This window comes from Netta rufina (genome assembly GCF_964035555.1).
Source record: "Netta rufina genome assembly, chromosome: 3".
Classification (NCBI taxonomy): domain Eukaryota; kingdom Metazoa; phylum Chordata; class Aves; order Anseriformes; family Anatidae; genus Netta; species Netta rufina.
Genome location: NC_140125.1, coordinates 43,972,596 through 43,995,223, shown reverse-complemented (window position 1 = coordinate 43,995,223; position 22,628 = coordinate 43,972,596). Strand labels below are relative to the sequence as shown.

Genomic DNA, 22,628 nt, shown 5'->3' with positions numbered 1-22,628 from the left:
CCACAAAACATGCAGGAAGTAATTTCGGTACTGCTAAGGATCTGACAGAAGAAATAAGATCATTAACATCTGAGAAGGAGGGGCTGGAAGGACTTCTAAATGAGCTGCAGGTTTTAAGTGCCAGAAACATCCGAAAATTAGAGAGAATTAAAGACGATTACAACAGACTGAAACAAGAACTTGAACAAGGAGAGACTGCCTTTGGTAAGTAGTTCACCGGCTGTTACTGCTTTTGCTCAGTCACAGGCATCTGGAAGTCTACTGGCTTTGACAAACCATTGTGCATTTAAAAAACAAACAAACAAACAAAACAACAATAAGAAACAAACAAAAAACCTAACCAATTTTCTGAGGGAAGCTTGTTGAGGACCTAGATAGCAATATGCTGAATAATCTGTCAGCTATTTTCACTAGAGAGGAGGCACATGGGGTGGGGAGGAGGGATATCCTAGCAATATACTGCTTTATGAGATCTATCTTAGCCCAGTTCTCAAAACCTTTCTTTTCTAAATCCATCATTGTAATAGTGATGATGATACTATGCATGAACTCGGGTACAGAAAAAGCACATGTAGTCTTACATGTCAACAGTGGCTGTTGGTTGTGACAATAACAACCTATTTAGTAAAGCTTTGGTGATAGCTGTGAATGAATGAGGTACAATGTGTGCATGGTTCTGAACGCAAGAGTTCTTTTCTTAAATTTGTGCTTGAATGGGGGTTAAAAAGTTTCCCAAATGCAGCTCACATACAAGCATAAGCAGTGTACTGGGTTCACACTGTCATGGTGGAACTGGGGGAGTTCTCCCCAGTTACTGGGGAAGCTACTGACAATTTAACAAAAGAGTCAGTCCTAGACTTGGTTTATCCTGTTGTCTTCTGTACCCTCTCCTGAAGTTAGATAAGATGGTCATGCTTCTGGATTAAATGGAAAGGCTGAATAACATTTATTTAATTACAAATATACAGTTACTATAGTTACATCTAAATAGCTAAAGATAAATATGAGAGCTACTCTAAAGCTCTCGGGGTTTGAAATGTCATTCCTTTTTCAGGATCTTATGGGTAGGTTGATTAAGAAGTGGACAGTGCCCCTGTTTTCAAAGTCCATGATGTCTCTTCACAGGCAAGTGGATAGGCAGAGCTATCTTAGAAGCAAAAAGTTTTCAGGCAACTGAACGTGTCTAAGGCAGTGTTTTTGAAATGCATAGAAGAACACACACACACACACAATTAGACTAGAACTTGCTTTGTTAGAAGTAAAATGGCTAAAAATTAAAAAATCGGTTCTTCCAAGTAGTGCGTAATTACCTAAGCCATGTGATGCAAACTCAGGAGAACCACATCAGTCAATAATACTTCCTCATAGCTTGAATTTGCAAGTGAGTTGAAGAGGTTTCTGACCTTCCAATCTGTCCGTTTAGTTGCTCTTTTGTTTCTAGGACAATTAAACTTCCTATAATGCATATGCACATCTCATTTGTATTTTTCTTCAGTAGTATTTCAAACAAAACCTGTGCAAGACTATTGCTGAAGTAGCAGAATTGTTAGCAGTTCAGAGACTGTTTTTAACTTTGCATTTCTGTAGCTGTAATGAGGTGTCTTCTCGGTCTGACCTTTACTGTCCTACAATTTGTGAAAATAAATTGCAAAACACTAGATGTTTATTACTCAGATTTTATTTTTTTTTAATTTATTGTGATTCTGTAGGCATAAGCAGAAATTTATTCCTACATTAAAATAAAACTCTAGCAAGCGCATGCTGGTCAGAGATGCATAAATTCCCTTTTTCTCTTCCCTGTCCCCCTTCTATGTAATCTACACTGTTTTCTCCTCTAAGGTATGGAATCTTCTTTAGGTTTGAGAATGGTAGCATGAGATTGATACCACCACATTTAACTGGATAACAGCATTCTGATACAGTCTAGAAAATAGTAAACAGATTGATGCCCTCTTTAAGATGCAACTTTTATGAAATAAAATTAATAAAACTCATGTTGCTGCTGAGAAGAGCAGTTTTGCCCATGCTGTAGATAAAATTGGCACAACTGCTTGGTACCACTGCTTGGTGCAGACTATTCGTACTTAGTCTGACTTCTCCATCTATAGCTATGAGCCAGGCAGAAAAATCCTTTCTCTAACCATCAGTACTAGCTGAGGACATTACTGCCCTCTGTCTTTTTCTTTTTTAATTAGCTTTCTGTCCAGAGTTTGTAAGGGAGCATGTGAGTCCTCTTCATAATTCCCTGGAGGCAAAATTATCCATGTTAACTTTATATAGCAAAAATGATATGGACTAGTCTGGCTGATCTGTTCCTGTTGCTCAGTAGGGACATACCTGTGATCCCTCCTTGCACGGGTTTGTGCTACGCTTTGACCCAGCTCAACTCTTTATGAAATAGCTGTCTGTCCATAAACTAAGCATAGGGTACTGAAAGTAGTGCAGGGAAGGTAGGGTCACAGGATCACGGAGTGGTTGAGGTTGGAAGGGACTTTGGAAGGTCAGCTGGTCCAACCCCACTGCTCAAGCAGGGCCACCTTCACCCAAGTTACTGAGGATCATGTCTTAGTCCCTTAGTCGTCGCCTTATTTGAAGGCTTGTGCTAATTTAAATAAGCTAATTGGTTTAAATGTCTTTCAATGCAGAAAGGAGATGCTTCATTTTTCTCCTGGAAAGGAAGTTAAATTGACTGGAGCTGCTGTCACCTCTCATTCTTGCTTTTTTATTGTTTCCAGGCAATAATCTTCTACATACCCTGCATCATGATCTCTCCCTCTTTTCTTTTATAGTGCCTTAAAAACCTTCTGCACAGGTATTCCTATGCGGAGCTATTCCAATGTTTTCTGGCACTTGAACTGTTATCTTTTGTCCCTGTCAACTTAAAAACTTTTTTTTTTTTTTTTTTTGGAAATTTTATTTTACTGAAGACAATACCACTTTGTCTGGGAAACACTGAACAACAACAAAAAAAGAAATGCTGAAATGTGTGTGTATGTTTGTCTTTCTCTTGTGTATAAATTGGTCACCTGTTTTTTACTTCATTAGTAATTGTTGATTTCTCACAGTAATGCAGATATAAGGAAACAGACGTCAAGGGAAGAGACTTAATCACACAATAATCAGAGCTGGAATTTTAAATAGGACACATCATTAGCATGTTAATGAATTTTCTCACTTTGTGCCAGCTGCCCAAGTATAAAAGATATTGCAGATGCAGTGCAAAAATCAGGCTTGGCTTACTGTGCTGAGAGCTGTCAGTGCTCCCTATAAAGGAGATTTGACAAAAATCCTTTCATATTTTTAGAGATGCTCAAAAATGTTTTTCCCGCTGGATAATAGAAGCATTAAAAAGTAACATATTGATTAGTATTTTAAGATGAATAGTACTGATTTGTCCTTTATATAGTGACTTTCTTCTGAGGGCATTAAAACATTTCTATAAAAAGGATCAACTATTATTGCCATTTTACAGATAGGAAAGCCAGAGACACAGAGGTTGTGCCATTTTACCTGAAATGGTGGTGAAACCAAGTTTCCCGATTGATGCTCTGGTGAGCTGAATTAATCACGTCAAATAAACAGATTAAAAATTACATGTTTAAAATGTAAAATATTCAATAATATAATATTTAATAATAAAATATTTAAAATTACATAGCTTTGTGTGAGGCTTACATTTTTCTTGACTGCAGGAATTCCTGTACCTTAAGGCATAATGGTTCTGGGGAAATCACTGAAGGTTTTGCGTTTTGTTGTTGACCGGATCTGCCTCATCAAGTCAAAAGGTTTTGTTATGGCAAGGAAGATAATTGCTTTGCAGTCCAAAACAACCCAAACCCTGTTCCAGACAAGTGAAACTTAATTACTTGCCTGGCTGCCAAACTGCTAGATTGCACTTAAAAATCCTGGCTTGTGCTGATTGGCATTTGTAACCTAGGGCTGGAAATGAAACCTACCCTCTTGTCTCAATTTCCTCATTACTGGTACCGAAGGGCAGGTTTTCCTACCTCATTTTCTGAATTCCTTTTCTGACTGCACTTAGCCATTTTCTGTCACCATTACACTTTTTGGGAAAGCATCTTCTGGTAAATAATGTATGTATTGCGCAAAACTGTATTTCACGATCTAATTGCTAGGTTATGCTTGCCAAGTCGCCTTAAGTAGAATTTCTATACTGAATTAATTTCTAGAGAAAATATAAAGGCTATCATGCGCATCAAAATAGCTTTTCAACCTCCCCCTCCTTTTTTAACCATTGTTTAGAAGGTGATATTTCAGTCTTTACTGCTGAACTCTCACTGAGAGTTTTATTGTCTTAGAAATTTCTTGTGTAAGACCTGAAGCTCTTCTCAGCCTGCTTGTGGGCTGACTGATGTTTTCTGAAAATGAGCTTATTAAATAATCAATCGGCTGTAGTTGAAGGGTTTCTAGGAAGCTGGAATTGTCTTTTGCACTCAGTTTTTCTTACTTATGCTCAGTGCACATACTCTGAACACTTGCACAGAGTATCTCCTAGCTTTTTGTCCTAAAATGGAAGAGAGACCATCCAGGTCCATTTTTGGTATGCTTTTTTAAAAAAAAATGCAGGTTTGTCCTTACTACTTAAGGATTAAATATGGTATTCAGAATGTACTTTGAAGAATAACAGAAATTCTCTTAGTCACTTTATAGCAATTATTCAAATAGCTGCATATTTGGTCATTATACAGGATGTAGTTAATTAGTCTGAAACTTAATACCATGTGGACAGCAGAAACTACTAGTCGTGTTGCTTAAAGTTATATTGGCTTTGCTTCCTGAGTTATTTATGAAAAGCAGGTTCTGTGCTTCAGATACAAATGTATGGGATGTGATTTACCAAACTGTTAACGACTGTTTACTGCAAACCATTTTTATTCTTTTTTAAATACACATTTTTATTCTGACAGATTCAGCATTAAAGTCTGAGAAGCATGGATGATGTACTTCCCACTAGGAAACTGTTTTTTTTTCCAGGTTAAATATTTGCTTTCAGTAATAATTATTACACAGAAGCTTCCATTTTTTTCTTCCTAAATGATTCTAATGCTTTTTGAAAATGTCTAAAGAATATTAAGACTGGTATGAAACCCTTTTTAATGATTTCAAAAAATATCAATTCAATGCGTCTATATCATGACAAAAATCATATCACATTTTGCTTTACTGATTTTTCAGGTGGTGTTTTTAATTTTTTTTTCTTTACAGTATTTTTTTTTTTCCTGCACCAAATAGGCTTTCCACAGTTTATTCTGCATCTGAATGATTATCTGATTCTAAACTGAAAAGATGAACCTTTTGATTGCTTCTGTTTAAATAAATCCTTAAAGGAAAACCGCATAGCATGTAACAGATGGGCTACCTTGAGAAAGTAGCTGTTCTGAGTCTCATTGTGTGTCCACTTCTAATTTGTGCAAGGTCATTATCTTCCACGTGTCATAACTGTATGAGATGCCTGTCGTCATTCATGTGAGTGGTGGAATGGAATGGCTTGTCAGATTTAGCCAGCGTTCACTTTAGCTTTTGCAGAAAGTATAAAACCCTTGGTGGCGCAGGAAGTGGTATTGGCAGTGCAGTTGGTAGCATCCTTTATTCTGAGCTGACATTCATCTGATGCTCCAAAGTAGTAGGCAGCAGCCTTCTGTTAGGCAGCACATAAAGACCAGGTCCACCTAAGAAAAGGAAAACAAAAACAAAAAACAACCCAAACAACTAAAAACCAAGACAACAACAACAACAGAACACACACACTTAAACACACACACAAATGGAGGAAAGAGAAAAACAAAAACAAAACAAGAAGCCCAACCTTGCACGGCTCCTTTTGTGTTGTCCTTACCAAATACAGCACGAGTAATTGCATTCTGCTCATTGGTATTCTCTTTGCTGTTTCATTTGAAAAATTGGTATTGCTACATTTGCTCGGACTTGTACTGTTATGCATATCATGTGCTTGTCTGCATGTCATTGATTGTGAGTGTGGTTCTCATTTTCTTGTGTCATTTTTAAAGCACTTGGAATCTTCCAGGTTAAATATAGCCATATACTACCTTTGGACTTAAAATTTTATAACGATAGACCCTAAGTTATCAAGTTTTGAGGATCAAATTTAGACTGATGTTTTTCACCCATGTCATCCTTCCAGAAAATCTATATAAAATAAGTGATTTTGTTTTCTACTACTATCTCTGTTAAATAATATTTAAATAGTTGAGCTTTCTTTGTGTGTGTTAAGGAGCTACGTTTTTGGCAAATATTAACTGTAGAATTTAGTAGCAGATAAAGACCTGCATTCTGCCGAGCATTTCCTATAACCAAAATGTAAAATGTTTTTATTCTAGAAATGAAGATTTGTCAGGATTGAGAAGGTTGGAAACTAGTCTTTTTTTTTTTTTTTTTTTTTTCATATTTGTTTGCCATATGTCTTGAGTCACTTGTAATTGTGTTGCTCATAATTGTGATTATAAAGTTAATCTTGTCTGATGGTATTCACTTAAATATGTAAAATATTTTATGATTTTCAATATATAGGTTTGGTTTATGTAAGTGTAATGGAGGTTTTCGATTTTTTTAATGTCTGTTCTACATAATTAAATGCAAATACCTGTATTGCAAAAAATACAACATGTCTGTTCGTGCAACCTGAACTGACAGTGTAGCTTGATTCAAAGCCTACTGATATCTATAGGGGTCTTTTGATCAGGCCTTTTCTTTGTTGATGCTCAAAGGTTGAACTTCTCCTCTGTTTCTTTCTTCTGAGATCTGACAGTGTGAACTTTACTGAAAAGTTTTATATACCCGTGTTATGCTCTCTATTTGTAGACAGCAGGATGACTTGATTGCACAACAGAAAGATAACTGAAGTAACCCAGTATTGGTTCTGTGGTCATAGAGGTATTATGGACCAGGTTTAAGAAACAGAACTTGGTCTGAAGTTTTAAGCTGGCTCTCTTCATTGGCAACGATGATCTTGTGTTTAACTAGGTTAAGCAGTAAAGATAACAAGGTTCCAAGTTGCAGTGCTACAGAGATACAGAGTGGTTCTGCTGGAATCGTGGAAGTATAATCTGATGCTGAAAAGTGCTACTGAACAGCCTCCTGTATTAGGAGTTAGGCATCCAAACTTGGTAGGTAACTTTCAACCCTGTCACAAAAAAGCAAAAAGTTTTGATAGCCTTCTTAACATCTGAAATGCTGATGGCAGCTGTGTGCTCACTGCATTAAACTTCTGGGGGGTGTGTTATATTAAATTATTCTTGATTTGCCATCTCTGTTCTAGGTTTCTGCGTTACTCCACTTTTTAGTTCAGTTCTGCTTCAGCTGACTGAGTTGCAGCAAGATAAATTTGAAGCAACACAGATGAGAGAATTTGGAGTCATTTTGGAAGTATATGCCACCAGTACTAACCACACTTCATTAGATTCCAGTTCTGCAATGACATCTTCTGAAGTATTGGGCTCATATTGAAACCTGGCAACATTTTATTTATTTATTTATTTTATGACTAAAGCTCTTTTCAGAATCAATGAGGTGCTAGGATGCCAGAATACCAGGATTAAGAAATAAACAAAAAATAGCGTCTTCTGCTTATTGGACAGATAGAACAGGTTTTCATATGCTATTCTAACTACTTTAGCATGAAAATAGCACTGGTGATGACCAAAAACCACTCTTTAAGGTTTTTGCTACTTCTTCCAGAGTTTGGGCTGATAGTATTTGCACACTACTGTATGTTGTCTAATTCCACTGTGTACCTGTGGTATACGGCTGCTATTTCTAGATGCTTTGAGAAAATTCCACTTTTAGAGTCTGTCAGGAGCTGCTGAGCAGCGTTCAGAAAGGTGGAGCAGGCCTGAGGATGCTGCTATGCGCAGAAGAGGGCCAAGACAACTGCCAGCACTTGTAGTTACAATTACCAGGTAGGACAGAATTACCATTCAAAGAAAGGTAAATATTACTATCCCTGCCTCACATATGAGGAAACTGAGACACCCAGGTGCTTGGTTTGGTGGTTTCTGTTGAGTTGGCTGTTTTGCATAGATATCTACAGATACAGTTTTGGCAGTGTTTTTGAGTTACAGTGTACAAATCTAATTCCATGCCAACATTAATGTGTGCAATTTGTGCCTAAATCTAAAGATTAATAACTGATGGTATTCACCTCAGTGACTACATGGAAAGTTGGATAATTTTCTTATATGTGAAATTTTCTTTGCTTTTTTACTGACTGATAATATTCAGATACAGAACCTAGGAGTATGAACTTCTAGTCAAAAGAAACCCTTGGGTTGGCATTCCATTAAAATTGAATTCAGGGTGTCACTCTTATGAAATACTCCTTTTTTTTTTTTCAGTTTCTGCTCCCATTCATTGTCACATGCAGAGTAGTTAATTTTTTCTGCTTCGTTCTTTCTTATTACTATGGTTTTACAGGTTTCTTTGACGTGTTTGCAAATACAGTGGTGAAGGTAAAAGCTAAATGAAAGTTTCTGTAATTGTGATATTCTGAAATGTTATAATCCTTGACTGACTTCTCACTTAATACCTACGTAGTTAAAAAGAATGAGATGACTGTCTGCTGCTAGTGTGTTAATTGAATCATACAGGTTTCCAAGGTCCATAGATCCACCCATAGGTACCAAAAATATAACCAAATCTAGAGTGATGGAAAGTATTTACTGAAAGGCAAGGAAGGTATGATTTTGATTGTGAAAACAGAATAAAACACTGCAATTGTAATCCTCTCTAGAACAGCTGGTTTTGTCCCCAACATTATTTTAATGTTGCCTGTATTATACTAAAGAATGCTATACAATAGAAAAGCTTTTTCACTTCATACCTTTTACCAAGATAAAAGAGTGGAAATAAAGAGGTTTTAAATGGAGAAAAAAAAAAAAAAGAGAGAAAGAGAGAGAGAGAGAGACTGTTTGTTCTCAGTATTATTCCACTGAGGAAATGTGTTTACATTTCTTGCCTTTTTTTTTCTTGTGCTCTTCCATTAAATCCTAACTGATCACTCCGAGGTAATGTAAACCCTGTTACTCAAAGCAGAGTTAAGTGTCCTGTGTCTCCTATTCAGGAATTGAAAATTTTCATCCAAGAATTTCCTTCCTCCCTCTTTTCTTGGACATATAAACTGGAGTAGAAGGCAGACAAACAAGGAGCTGCTAATGCCTGGGGCCAGGAAATGGAACTCTCCATCCATCAGTTTGATATCTGTTCTCACTGGTGCAGGAACAGAGGGTTTGCTCCTGTTTCAGTTGTTTTCTGCCATGGTTTCCATGTATAGGGAGTGGAGGTGATGGCTGCTGCTTTTATAGTTAATTATGTTGTGAAGTCTGTGATCCATGAGCTCAAAGCTTAAGCACAGGAGGCTGTAGTAGCAGATTGTTTGCGGTGTAAGACCAGGGGTTTTGCCACCTATAGTTGCGGAGGACCTGTGGTCCACGTGCAGCAAGTGCTAGAGTGCTTAGCATTATTTCTCATTACCTCCCAGATTTACCTCCCAACTGGTCAGCTGAGAATGCAGAAACCAGTTAATTCTTCAGGTAAGAAGTGCATCGAACTGAAGTTTCAAGAGTTTACTCTCTGTTTTTCCCTTGTATTCAAACCTTGCTTAATTTTTTTATACAAAAATATTGTAGTAGATGGCTTCATTTAAAGTTTTAATTATATTCTAACTGAAAAGACAATTCAGTCATCATATTTGCAGAAGGTATGTTTGGTTTGATGTGCATGCTGAAGGCTTGGGTAAAGATAAACAGACAGTGTTTGCCAGGCTGCATAAGATTAAACAGTTCATTACCTGTTGGAATTATCAGCTGGAAGACACATTGTATAATTTGGACTACAACCTTTATACACTTTTGGCTGGATTATGCCTCTTATCTAGTGAGCTGCACTGAAATATAATTAACAACGAGAGCTGGAAACGACAGACTGAAACTATGTGTTTTTTTGTGCAGATAATCCTATATCTAGATTGGAAGTACTAGCCACATTTTCTCTGATATTTTTTTTTTTTCCAGTTTCTGTATTTTAAAACATGGTATGGGAAAAGGTTATCTGTGTTCCATGCCAGAAAAAAAAGCAAATAAGCAACAGCCATTTCTCTTGTAGACTTGACATTAAGAACCTTTGAAAAATGTTAAGTCCCGTAGAAAACAACAGGAATTGCAGATCTCTTGTATTCGTGATATTCAAAGATTGATTTGAAAGAGAATTTCAAAAATACACAGAGGCAGAAATTCTGATGCATTGATATCAGTTAGAGGTTTGTCTGCAGTTTGAGCAGAGCTGAGGGTTTCACCTCTGGCGTTCTGCTGTATTGAACTACAGTATCTATGATGGGAGCTGCTTGGATGCAGGTTCTGTTGCTTTGCTGGAGGTGCTGGCTGCATAAAAAAGAGCAGAACTTGATCAGAAATCAAGTCAGTTGGAAGGCCTTTCCTGTTAAAGAAGAAACAGCTTTTATTTTGTAGTTTTTAAGATAAAAGCTGGTTACTTGATTTTAGTTCAGTGAACTTATAGCCCTTTGATTCCTGCAATGAGTTATTTATTTAGGACATTGTTTCTCTGTAGTTGGGAAGAAATCATTTTCTTTTCAAGTCAGAGCATTCAGAATGTGGCATTTCCAAACAAAATCACCTGTAGCATTATTCTTGGTTTTGCAGTAGAAGAATGACCTGAATGAAATGTATTGCTCTCGTTTTCATGTTTCCAGTATACAACCTTGAGGTTATATAGATGTTCTCATTAATTCTCAAGTAGTTATCAAAATAAAAACGTGCCTATATCAGCAGAAAAATGTTAAACCCCTGGTATGAAGTTGGTTCTTTCTGTTCAGTACCTATGAAAAAAGCTAGCATCATTTATTAGGTCAGGATGTGATCAGCTGCATCTTTTGATAGGAAAGATGCCCTTTAAATAAGTCATCAGCATGGACCAAAATCCAAAATTTAGCACTTTGGATGGAATTGTAATGCTGTAGGTGAAAATAGTTGTTACCTTAGATCTACTTTTGCCATGTGTTTTCTGTTTACATTCTACATAATGAAAATCTTGGGAAAACTTAAAAATAAGCTTTAAGTACTTGGCTTACACCAAGCCCAAAGTCTTTTACCAACCCCAAACCACGTGGATTGCATGTCAGTGTCATAGCCTGAAGATGCTGCGTGTTCAAATTGGCCAGCAGTTGAAAAGCTTTGTATACAACCTGATGAAATATAGGTTGCAGTAAAGTCTATGTATCTAAATATTATTTTTTTTTTTTGCCAATGAAGCTGGTTAACACTGGCTTCAAATATGATATGCCTTTACTTTCCCATCCCAGGTAGCCTGAAACTGTATCATACCTTTATTAAAGTTCAGGCAGTGAAAAACATTCTCTGCTGACTTGAGTAGTCCTTATTTGAATGAACTGTGTGTTTGCAGTGACCACTGAATTAGTTTGGACAGCAGTTGGAAATGATTATGAACATCTGAGATTGTCATTTGCAGTAGTCTTTTTCGCTTTTTTTAAAGAAAATAAATCTGCATTGTGAGTAGCTGTTTCCCTAATGTTGACAAAAGATAGAACTAGTGATTTTTTTTTTTTTGCCTGTTTCATATCTTTCTGAATGTCACAGATGGCTCTCTGTGATGGAATGAAGTCAATAGTTACGAAAATTGAGTAGAATTTGTAGAGGAGTCACGGGAGATTAAAGGTTTGGGAGACAAGCCTAGTTAGGGTAAGCTCAAGGTACATAGCGTGTCTGCTCAGTTTAACAAGCAGAAGGCTGAGATCGCTTGATGGCAGTCTGGAACTGCCTACTCAGAGACCAAAACTTGATAGTGGGGAGATTTTGATGGTGGTAGACAAATGTATAAGTGATCACTTCTTATGGCCAGCAATCGGAGCTGACAACTTCAATTTCAAAATGAATCCTTTATCTTTTAACAGAAAGAACAATTAACTTTTGTCAGAGTTCATCAAAGATTGTTGTAAATTCCCAGAAATAGTGCATATTTTATACTTCCAACTGGAGTTAATTCAGAGTAATCTCAAAGCCCGTATTTTGTGCATGGCCAGCATGGGTGAATGCAATAGGCTGCAATACACTTGCATGCTGTAATGGTTCTACGATCAATATAATGATAAATAGAGAAGCTATTCCTATTCTGATATTTTTTCTAGATGAATAATGTCCAATGCAGAATGTTATTAACATTTTCTGTTATTATTATAGTTCAATGTGTTCTGCAGTAACTCCTGGTTCTCTTTCTTCCCCTTGTTTCTCTTTCATTTTTTATTTACTAGCTCCTGATACTTTTTTTTTGGTCTTTGCATGGTTTATTTGCTTGTCCAGCTTATGCTATATGAAATTGTTTTTGTACAATTCAATAATTCATTGAAGTTCTGTTCATCTGAGCTCCTAATCACACAGAACACAATTTCACACCTTTTCCAGGGCAATGCACAATTCACCAAGATCACAGTCTCCGTCTCTCTCTACCTGATTTATTTATTCTTGAAAGAAGCTGCCACGTCCAAGTCTTCTCTGACTTGTTTAATTCCTCAAAGGCGCAGTGTGTAGGTGTTATCTCATTCTTATGCTGCTTGCATTTTGCCTCTCATGGTGACCCCTGCTGAGGGTACTTATGCAGCATATGAGTGGATTGGTTAGGGAAGTGGAGACTGCAGGGAAACAGAGAACACTGTAAAAGTGCATAGCATTTTACAAGCTGTCTGCTTGACCTTGAAAACCAGTATTTGCTGGTCTAAGTGGAACACGCAGTCACCGTTCTGCAGGATAAAGTACCAGTGCACCAAGATCTTTTCCTGTGTTAGAATACTTTGTCACATCTCTAAAACGCCGAAACGCAGCTGAGAACCATTAGGGTACATTTATTAGTTAGTTCTGCTTCTATAGCATCGCCTTAAGTAGGATACAAGGCATCCTTTTATGCCTTTCAAAGGAATATAAAAAAGTAAGAAACCATCGTTTAAAACTCTCTTAGGTTTTGGGAGTTGTTTTAAAAGTTCTGAACCCCCAGAGTCCACCATCTTCAGCATTCCAGTGTTTATTTTATAACCTCTTTCTAGCATTAACCTTCCTGTGAAGTGTGTATTGTAATATCTTTGATAAATGCCATGCATCTTTGCAGCAGAAAAAAGAATTTAGCCGCTCAAATCTGTTTACATTTTTTTCTTCTTTTTCTTCTTAATTGTTCTTCCTATCTTATTTATATGCTCACTTTCATTGTGATCCTTGATATTTTCTAAGTCCAGTTAACACGTATTCTTCCTTCATTTATTTTTTTATCTTTCCTCTTCTCTATTCACACCTTTTGGATTTTCTGTAATCTTTGTATCTTGAGTGCACAAATTAATTAATTATGCTGTTCTCTCATTTCTGAGAGTTCTTCTTCTGATGCAAATCGTTCCTAAAGTAAGCTGCATGGACAGACTTCTGTTGTTGACTTCATCTTCTGTTAATTACTGTTAACTGTATTTTTCCCCAGTTTAACGGAGCATTCCATATCTGCTGCTTAACATTATTTATTTTTAGTAAAGACGACAAGCTGATTTCTTGTTGCAATCCACATGTAGCAAACTTGAGTTACAGAAAAATCCTTCATTCTATTTGCATGATTTGTGAACTTGCTAATTAGGTGACTGCACTAAAAATGACCAGTACTTGATGATGAGTATTTTTCCAGCCTACAAGTTCACTGGAGGGTAATAAGCTAAATCAGCAGATATTTCTACTTCTTTCTCCTTTGTACACATCTTCTTTTTATCCCAATAAATTTCTTTAGGTTGTATTTTACTATTTGTGGAGTCCCCAGCAGGGACTAACCTACAGTATATCACTCACCCCCCTCAGCAGCAATGTATCTGAAATTGTCACGGCAGTAGGAGACCTGTCTCTCTTTCAGTGGTAGGCAAGTTGAGTAGTGTTTTATGCTGCCAGCTCTTCTTCCTGTCCCAGAATAGATGGATGCTGTGGTGAAGTGCCTTCTCTTAAAATATTGGTCTCCACTGCTTATAAGGTGGTCTGCTCTTGTGAATGAGAACTGGTCTAGAGACAACACTCTGCACAGCTCTCAGGTAAACATAACATTGTTGGACAGTTTCCTTATTAACCTTTTTTTTTTTTTTTTTTTTTTTTTTAACCTTGCCTATTAAGCGTAAGTGTATTGCCTAAAATGTTCGTGGCTGGGTAACCCTGGCGTAGCTGTATCATCACACATCAGAAACATCTTTCCTCCAGCAGTGTTTTCCAAGTTCCCATCTGTTCTTTCAGTTGCATGTTAGGAGAAGGACCATGTTGAGCTGTGATGAAGTACTAAGCTCTTCAGGCAGCGTGTGATGATTCCGCAGAGGAGTAGTTCTGCTACGTTAAGCATCAGGGAGCCCAAGCTGACTTGGCTTTGGGACTATTCTTTCTTTCTCTGTCTTTATTTCCTCTGCGGTGTTTTGCTACTGAACAGTAAAACTGGTGATAAACTTGTATACCCAAGATGTTTCTGGAAATTATATTAGCTGTAAAGTTTAAAAAGGCAGAGACATTTCTGGAAACAGCCTACCTAAGATGATTGTTTAATGAAGGATTCTGCTTGCGTACATAGAGGTTCTTCGGGGAACAGTTTGAGTCAGAGTATTGTGAGCTTTTTATGTTAAAAAGTAGGTAAAAAATATGATAACCGAAGTGTTGTTGTCCAAGAATAACTGTATAAGAAATTGGGAAGTTATTTGACTCTAACAGTAAAAGGCCACTAGCACAAGGCAAAACTCATTTAGCTTTTGTTCCCTGTTCATATTGTAGATTATTGCTTTCTTCACACAACACACGTTATTTTCATTATTTTGTGAAACTGTGCAAATGACAGCAAACTCTTTAACTCTTCCTATGTTTGGCAACCTTCTCACCTCCCCAAATGACAGCCTGTAGGTTTAAGTAAGGCATTATTTAAAGTATCTCAAAGTCTACTATCGTTTATCTTATTAGATTGAAATACGTTCTAGCTACCCCCTTTGCTGTGAGTTATTGCTTCAACACTAATGGGACAATCTGATTTACTGTGAGCAGTTACAACAGAAGAGTAGGTATGTGGGCCATAAATTGGTTGGAAAACAGGTGAGGTTTGCTGGTAAAGTACCATTGAATTAAACTGTTGTAGCATGCACTAGAGCCTGTGTCATCAGCTATGGAGGCTTAAGTATCACAAGAAGCCTTATGCCAATTCTTGCTTTGCCACTTGCCTTGTGCCTGCCTGCCTGTTGGATATTTTAGGTTGATCTCAGCTTCCCAAGGCAGTGGCCTTCGTTATCAGAGAGCACTGGTGAGGCGTGGCCCTGCCCTGGCAGGGTGTGATACAGACTCAGTTCAGTGTAACTGCAGGAAAGCAGACCCGTAAAGGAGGAAAGGGAAGCGGCTCTTCCTCCCTTGTCCTGAGAGGGCAGTTGTGATTTGTCTACTGCAAATAATTTATTTTTCATTTTGTTTAATGAAACGGAAAATTGAGAGAGAAAAGTAATGCTTCAGCGGAAGAATTTAATGGATGGTGGGGAGAAGAGGGGGATTCCTACCAAAACCAAGGATAAATTTGAAGACACTGTTGTAGATTGGAGGAAGCTCATGGTTAAGTAATGCATGAAATATTTCTTTCAGCCAAAATCAAATCTTACATCTCTTCCTCCTGCAAAACTCCAGAACGAGGAGTTCTGGAACTAAAACTTTTTTTTTTTTTTTTTTTTTTTTTTTTTTTCTTAATTAAGAGGTGGGAGATCAGTGATCCAGAGTTTAGGGTTCTACCTCAGTGTGCATTATCTGGATTCTTCTTCATCTAGGATCTGGATCCACCTGTCTGGGTCCCCTGACCTGCAGGGCAGGGCAAGGCTGGAGGGGATGGTGGTCCCTGTTGCTGAATGCTGTGTTCCAGGCAAGAAGCTGAACGTGCTGTGGAGAAGGGACTGTGTTATCACCTCTGTGTCCTGTCTACTGTAGCTGAGTTTTCTTTTCCTGGGCATTATAACACGCATCCTACTTTATCACTCAGTGCAAACCGTCTCTGGAGCCACGGGAAGTTGTAATTATGCAATTTATATGATTTACCACTTGCACTCAGCAGCCACTCTGCACTGCTGTTTTCATTCCTTCTGAATTGGATCCATCTAAAAGTTTGATGTCCTCACAAATATCATGTAAATATAATTACAGATCACATAAAAGTATTGGCCAGGCTCATTTGGAAAAGAATTATTTTCAGTAGAAGGTATTTTCAGGAATGATCTAATTTAGAGAAAAGCCTCATGTTTGCTGAATTTCGTTTGGCATGGGGGCTGGAGGGTCACTGTTTTGGTACACAAGAGAGATGCCTTACTGTATGGTTTTACAATGTGAGAGGCAATCCCTGGGCTCATTAAAGCTGCAAATGTCAAATCTAACATTAAAATAGGCTTTCTAACATAACGTATTTTCCACATAATACCCCTTCTGCTGCCTCCGAATGTTCCTTTTGACCTTGGCGAAGGGCTGTAATTAATCTGCAATTAAAGTAATGATAGCCTTCCAGAGACCAGGAGACTCCTTTGCCGTCCTCGCAGCACGAGAGGGCGATGTTGCCGCGACAGACCCGAGCGCTGCGGTTATTCCTGGGCTGCCGAGGGGCCGGCGGGACAACTTCAGCAGGAGCATCTTTGCACAGCCTTATTCATCAACTCCGGATCACCAGCCTCCATGCCAGAAAAAAGCAGGTCAAAACATGATAAATCAACGAAATGACGCTGTTTCTTGATAGCAAGGCACCCTCCTAAAACCTGATTTAAGATTGTTTTTCTTGGTTTTGAATTACATTTTGTTCTGTCCGGGTTCTTCTAGAATATCCACCTTGCTATAATATTCCAGATGGCTGTCGTCTTAACAATAGATAAGAATTAAGAATGGTAATAGGGGATATTTTATTTAAATCCACTTCTTTATCTTTCATTACTTATTCGCATTCTATTATACCCTGGTGCAGTATTCAAAACACTTGAGGATTTAACAGGGGGAAAAATAACCATTTAAAATTAGGATATTATGTCAGCACCTTTCCTAATGGTAAATTTTTAAAGTAATAGTGTATTACAAAAGAGCTGGAGCTGTTTCATATGGAGGAGGATGCCTCCATATGAATTTTACTCAGGTTCCTAATGGGCTAAGAGTTAATTCCAGAAGAGAAAAAGACTAACTTATGTAATTCAGTGGGTAAATGTCACAAGGAAGTATGCTCACAGATCTCATGTTTGCTGCTAAAGTGATACGACTGAGCTGAACCTTGTTAATCACACTAATAATAAACTCTCTTAAAATTATCATAGGAACACAGAGGGAGCATTACCACGTGTATTTCATGCTACTTCTACTGCTGCATAATGGAATAATGATATTCTGCATTTCCTTTAAGTCTGTTCAAAAAGAGTACTAGTAAGTGAGTGGCTTTGCCTTTTAGATGCTGAACAGGAAAGTGCACGTTACCAGCTGCGTAATAGGTAGAGCTGGTGAGAAAAGAAGTTGTAAAACTTTTGCTAAGTTTTTTGATTTGTCGAAGCATCACAGAATGTTTTGCTTAGGCTTGTGATTTCTGTCTAACGTTTCCTAAAGCAAAGGATGCAAAACAGATGGCAAATAGAGGGATCTGGGAAGCAGAATATCCTCATGCAGGTCTGTGCTTGGCTTGATTCAAAACGATCTTGGACACCAATCTCCTCACAGAATGAAGCGATGGAGGAGTGGAGAGGTCACGCTGTACCTCTAACCCTTCTTGCCTGTGCACCAGATATTTCCTGAGCTGGATGGGACCACATTCTCACTTCTTTGCTTGAAAAAAAGACACTATGAGAGAATTATGTTTCTCGAGACCAGATGAGTCTGGGCATTGTTTGACCTAACTTTAAAATATCAGAGTGCTTCTTAGAAACTGATTTGTTATCCCTGGTCAGTGCTGGTGATGCTGCGACATATAGTGAAGCCAGATTTTAAAATGTCAGTATGGTAATGAGTGATTGGGCTGCATAAAATTTTTTTTTTTTTTTTTCATAGTAGATGAATCTCTTCAAATGTCAGCACAGGGAGGAAACAAGGGGGTGCATTGATGGTGCTGTAGATTTGTTTCTGTTTGATGCACACTGTGTGCATGTTTTACACACAGTGTGTGCATAAAACTAGCCTTCTGTCCATGATGAGTTTTACTGATAGAGATAGGAAGGTAGAAATGCCATTTTCCTTTGTTGCTTGTGGGATTTTAGTATGTGTGTAAGAAGGTTTATTTGGTTTGTAAGAACCTTGCTTAGTTTTAGAAGGATAACTGAATACTTGAAGTAACTGACAGTGAAAGACTAGCCCTTCTCTATCCTGGTTTCCATTTTGCTCTGGGATGGATCCACTCATGGGAAAATTTCTGAGCTGGTGCTAGTCTGTATAGAATGAATTGCTGATCACTATTCGTTTTCCTAAGAGTATGAGTAGGTAATGCAACAGCTCAGCATATCTCATGGTATTTTATACCTTGATGGAAATAGCACAAGGACTAGCAAAGCATTATAAGCATGGTACTTGAATTTCCTCTTAGAGTTCTTCCCTGGAAGTTAGGATTTAATTTCATTGGAATAGTGAAATGGAAGGGGAGGTGCTTTAACAGTGAGTACTAATGCTCATGTCATGGTGTGTGCATGGGAGATTTTGACTTCAGTGTGTCAGATTTAACATCTTTGCAGTCCATTAAGAAGACATACATTGTTAATGATTTTAATAGCCCCCAGTGTCTGTCTCTTGACTACTTATCTTAAATACAAACTTGTGATTTAGGATCTGTGTTATAAATGCAATAACAGTTTTCATGAATGTCATTGCTCATCTGTATCTTGATATGCATATGTAATACATCCTTCTAGTGTAACAGCAAACTTATTTTATGTGTAAGACTTAACATATTATTCTTCAGTGTAAACTAGAGTTCAGTGACAGTGTGCTAAGATGAAAAAATATCTGGACCTGTATCAAGAGGGAACTTAAAAATATTAATAATCAGCCAAATATAAAATATATGTTGGAAAAAGCCTTCCTTTTTGTTACAATTGCTCTCTTACAGAAGATACAAGGAGCTGATTGTTGCTGGTAAGTCTAGTGTAGCATGTTCTTAGCAAGGCACTGGGTATATAGAAGGAAACAACCCGTAACAAAAATGTAGATTCGTTTTACTTAGCATGCACTACCTGAGCATTTTTGGAGCTCAATGGAATTGCAGGATGCATATGTGTAGCTAAAAGCCTCATCAGGCTGATTGAAACATTTATAAAACACTCCTGATCAATGGAGTGAAGATGACATGAAATATGTTTTAAGGGGAGATATTATTATCTGTTAGAATCAATACAAATGTTGCAGATGAGTTACTGTTTCAGAATATGATTTGTTATGTTGAGTTATGCAGCCATTTTCCTTTCACTGCTATCATTTAGCCATTTGTTTAGCAATAAGAGGGAAATGTGAATTTCATGGTTGGCCTTATTGAGATGATGATTTTTCCTATTTTTTTTTTATTTGTAATATGTTCACCTTACTATTTCTATTGTAAGGGAGCAAGGAAAACCTGTCATTTTTTCTTGCAGTTGGATTGCATTGCTCTCTGGATTTCTTTCTTGTTTTTCTTCAGAGAAGAACTGATGTAAGATGGAATGCGAACAGTTTTAGTGAATGCAGGTTTCTGGACACCTTTTATGCACAATTAAAATAACAACTAACAAAAGAATGAAAATGGCTGTTAAATGCTACGTTGTCATCACCCAATTATACCTGGAAATACTGTGTAAGAGAATTTCAAAATGATGGGCAGGATCTAGAATGTCAATGTCTTTCGAACCCAAGGCTTAGCAGTCAGAAGTTGCTCTTCCCACTGGTTTGTTGACATGTCATGAATTATTTATCTCTTGCATAAAGGACCTCTCATCAGTTCTTTTATCTGTTGAGTTTTGAGTACAACTCTGTTTTGCTTTGTACAGTTTGTTCAGGCTGTGTATGCTGGGGACATGTCCATGTCTTCCGTCAAGAAAGCTAATCAAGGTGGAGAGAAATTAATTTACGCAGGTATCCTTAGAAGGCCCCGACAAGTGTGCTTGTTTGATTTGTATGCACACATGCAGCTAATCTAGTGTGTCCAAAATGCCTACCTGCTGTGTCCTCATGAGTCTAGCATGCTCTGGCACTAGACAAGGATAGGTATATGCAGCCAAATAATTATTGTATATACATAATTGTATAATTATATATAGCTACTGGAAAAGATGTGTCTGCATCCTTGACTGCATATGTGAAAACAGTTTTGTCTGGTCAGAGTGCAACTATGGATGCAGCAATACAATGCAAAACTGTTTGTTTTCAGAATGTGCTTCTACAAATTTGGCTGTTGTTTCTAATTCATTTTTCCCAATGGGAAATGGGCAGCAGTTTCTGTAGGTGTACTTATGGACCTGTGATGAACGGCAAGATTTCTATCATCATTGTAGAAAATGGAGTTTGGCCCTCTGTATGTCAAATAATTGTTAATGTTGTGATGTGAACATGGCCAAAAAGGATTTTTGAAAATCAGCTTTAAGAAAAAATCAACCCTCAGTTACATTGTGACCCCCAAAGATTTGACTTTGGATTTGTATGGAGATGATGGGAGCTTCTGGTGTTGGGGTGAAATGAGGGAGTTGGATATGAATGGGATGGAAGCTTTAGAAGGTGTTATGAAAAGAAGGTGGTAGTCTCTTGTGAAAACACTTAGTAAACAGGTTACTGTATTATGGTCATGGTTACAGCTGAGTTTCATTCATCAGGATGGTGATTCAAAGCAAAGTTCCCATGGATGCTAAGTTTTGTGTTCAGATTTATAGAAGTCACTCTAGGAGTTATGTTACTACTTTTGCTGTCTGATACGGATGAGATTAAAGCTGTGATCTGTTTACAGAGATCTCTGGATTTCAGAATATAATTAAAGTTCTCCTCTTGAAAGATTTTATAGCAAAAATGTTTGTTGTGAAGTTTATGAAGTGCCCAGTGCTTATTCCCAGTGACTAATGTGTCTTATAAACTATCTTAGCACGTAATGTAATATATACATACAAGACACTAAACTGCAAAGTTATATTCAAGCGAAAAATGATGGTTTGATTTTCATGATAAGTTTGAAGGGCTGTAAAATCTTGTGGAAAATGCTTATTAGTATTCATGGGTTTTGCCCAGAAGACTCCCTTGAAACATTAAGTAGTTTTTGGCTTTTTGTCATTTTAATCATGAAGTCAGTGTGTTAGCTCAGAGCTTGGACAGGCTAAATCGTGTGTGGAGGGTCTCTGGGGTTATCAAGATAATAATGTTAATAGAGGGTTTGTAGGCCACTGCACAGGGCTCATTGGTTGTACTCTGTCTTCAAATTGTCTTCTGTTTTTTGCAAGAACATGTACATACTAACAACAGAACTGATAGCATCTCTTCTTTCTACGCTGCTGGTCACTGCATCCTTCTACCACGGGATGCTTGAGCTTGGAGCAGTGTTTGGTTTCCATGTGTAATTCTAACAGTCCATGAATTGAAAGCAACAAAATAATATTGGCCTTTGCAGGGAGAAAGTGCTCAGTTGTCCGTGGCATCAAACACCTTACTCAGCTGCTGCCACTTATCCTTTGCTTTTCCCTCACCCATCCTCCTCCTTGGCCTTTTTTTGGTTGTCTTATGGGGCCCTTTTCCCCCCTGGTAATCAACCCATTCAGACCCATCTTCCTTTTTGGGTCTTTAACTGACTTCTAAAGAAGGAAACAAGAGATTGCTTTGGGAATCTCACAAGGATAGGCTTTCCAATGCAATTCCAGTCTCAGATCTGGTTGATAGGATTCATTGCAGCCTTTGCTTGGTGCTGTGATAGCAGTAAGCTAAAAGTTCTTGGCTTCAGTGCAAGTGGCATATAGTTAAGGCATCCTAAAATAAAGTATTTTTAAATGCTTGGAAAAGAAATCCAAAAAAAAGCCTTGTAAAGATAACAGCAGTCTGAGTAAATATTTAAAATAATGTCGGAAGGGTGGCTTTACATTTCCTTTTTTGTCTAAATTATTTAGAAAATCATCTACTCTATAGCTTTGAGTGGTTGCTATGACAAATATCTAGGTCAGCTGAAGGGCAACATGAAAGGTTTAATTGGGTTCATCAAAACTGAATGCAAGGTTAGAAGTTGTTCATCTTCAGCTGGGGTTTCTATTTTTTTCTGGCAGCCATATAACCACTGCAAATGGGATTTCTAGCTAATATTGGAAAATATTATTAAAAAATACTTAACATCACTTGAGATGGCAAGAATTCTGCTATTCTTCTTTATTTAGAGCTTGTTTCCCACCAGTGATACAAAACTATTTGTCATTGTGGTTGTCTTGCCCCTGGTTTTTATGAGTTCCAAAAAATGTATCTGCCTGAAAGTGCTACTTGACAACTGAGATGGTGAAGCTGGCAGCGATCTCTCAGGGTAAATGTGGCTCTGGAATGACTTGGCTTTTCCCGTGGAGTGAATTATCCAAAGTGCTGAAGTCCTGTTAACTTGGACTGGATTTGAGGCTA

At 37.6% G+C, this 22,628-nt stretch overlaps 1 protein-coding gene across 10 annotated transcripts in view; it reads left to right on the top strand.

Moving 5' to 3' along the window:
* The window catches only part of DISC1 (DISC1 scaffold protein), a 200,629-nt gene that overhangs the window by 98,673 nt on the left and 79,328 nt on the right, over window positions 1-22,628 (top strand). For all 10 annotated transcript variants that reach the window (XR_014618305.1, XR_014618306.1, XM_084284389.1 and 7 more), the window contains one exon: window positions 16-204. Coding sequence is in view for 8 of the 10 variants with exons in the window: in XM_084284389.1 (XP_084140515.1) it covers window positions 16-204 (189 nt within the window). In the remaining 2 variants the exon portion in view is untranslated. The remainder of the gene's footprint in view (window positions 1-15; window positions 205-22,628) is intronic.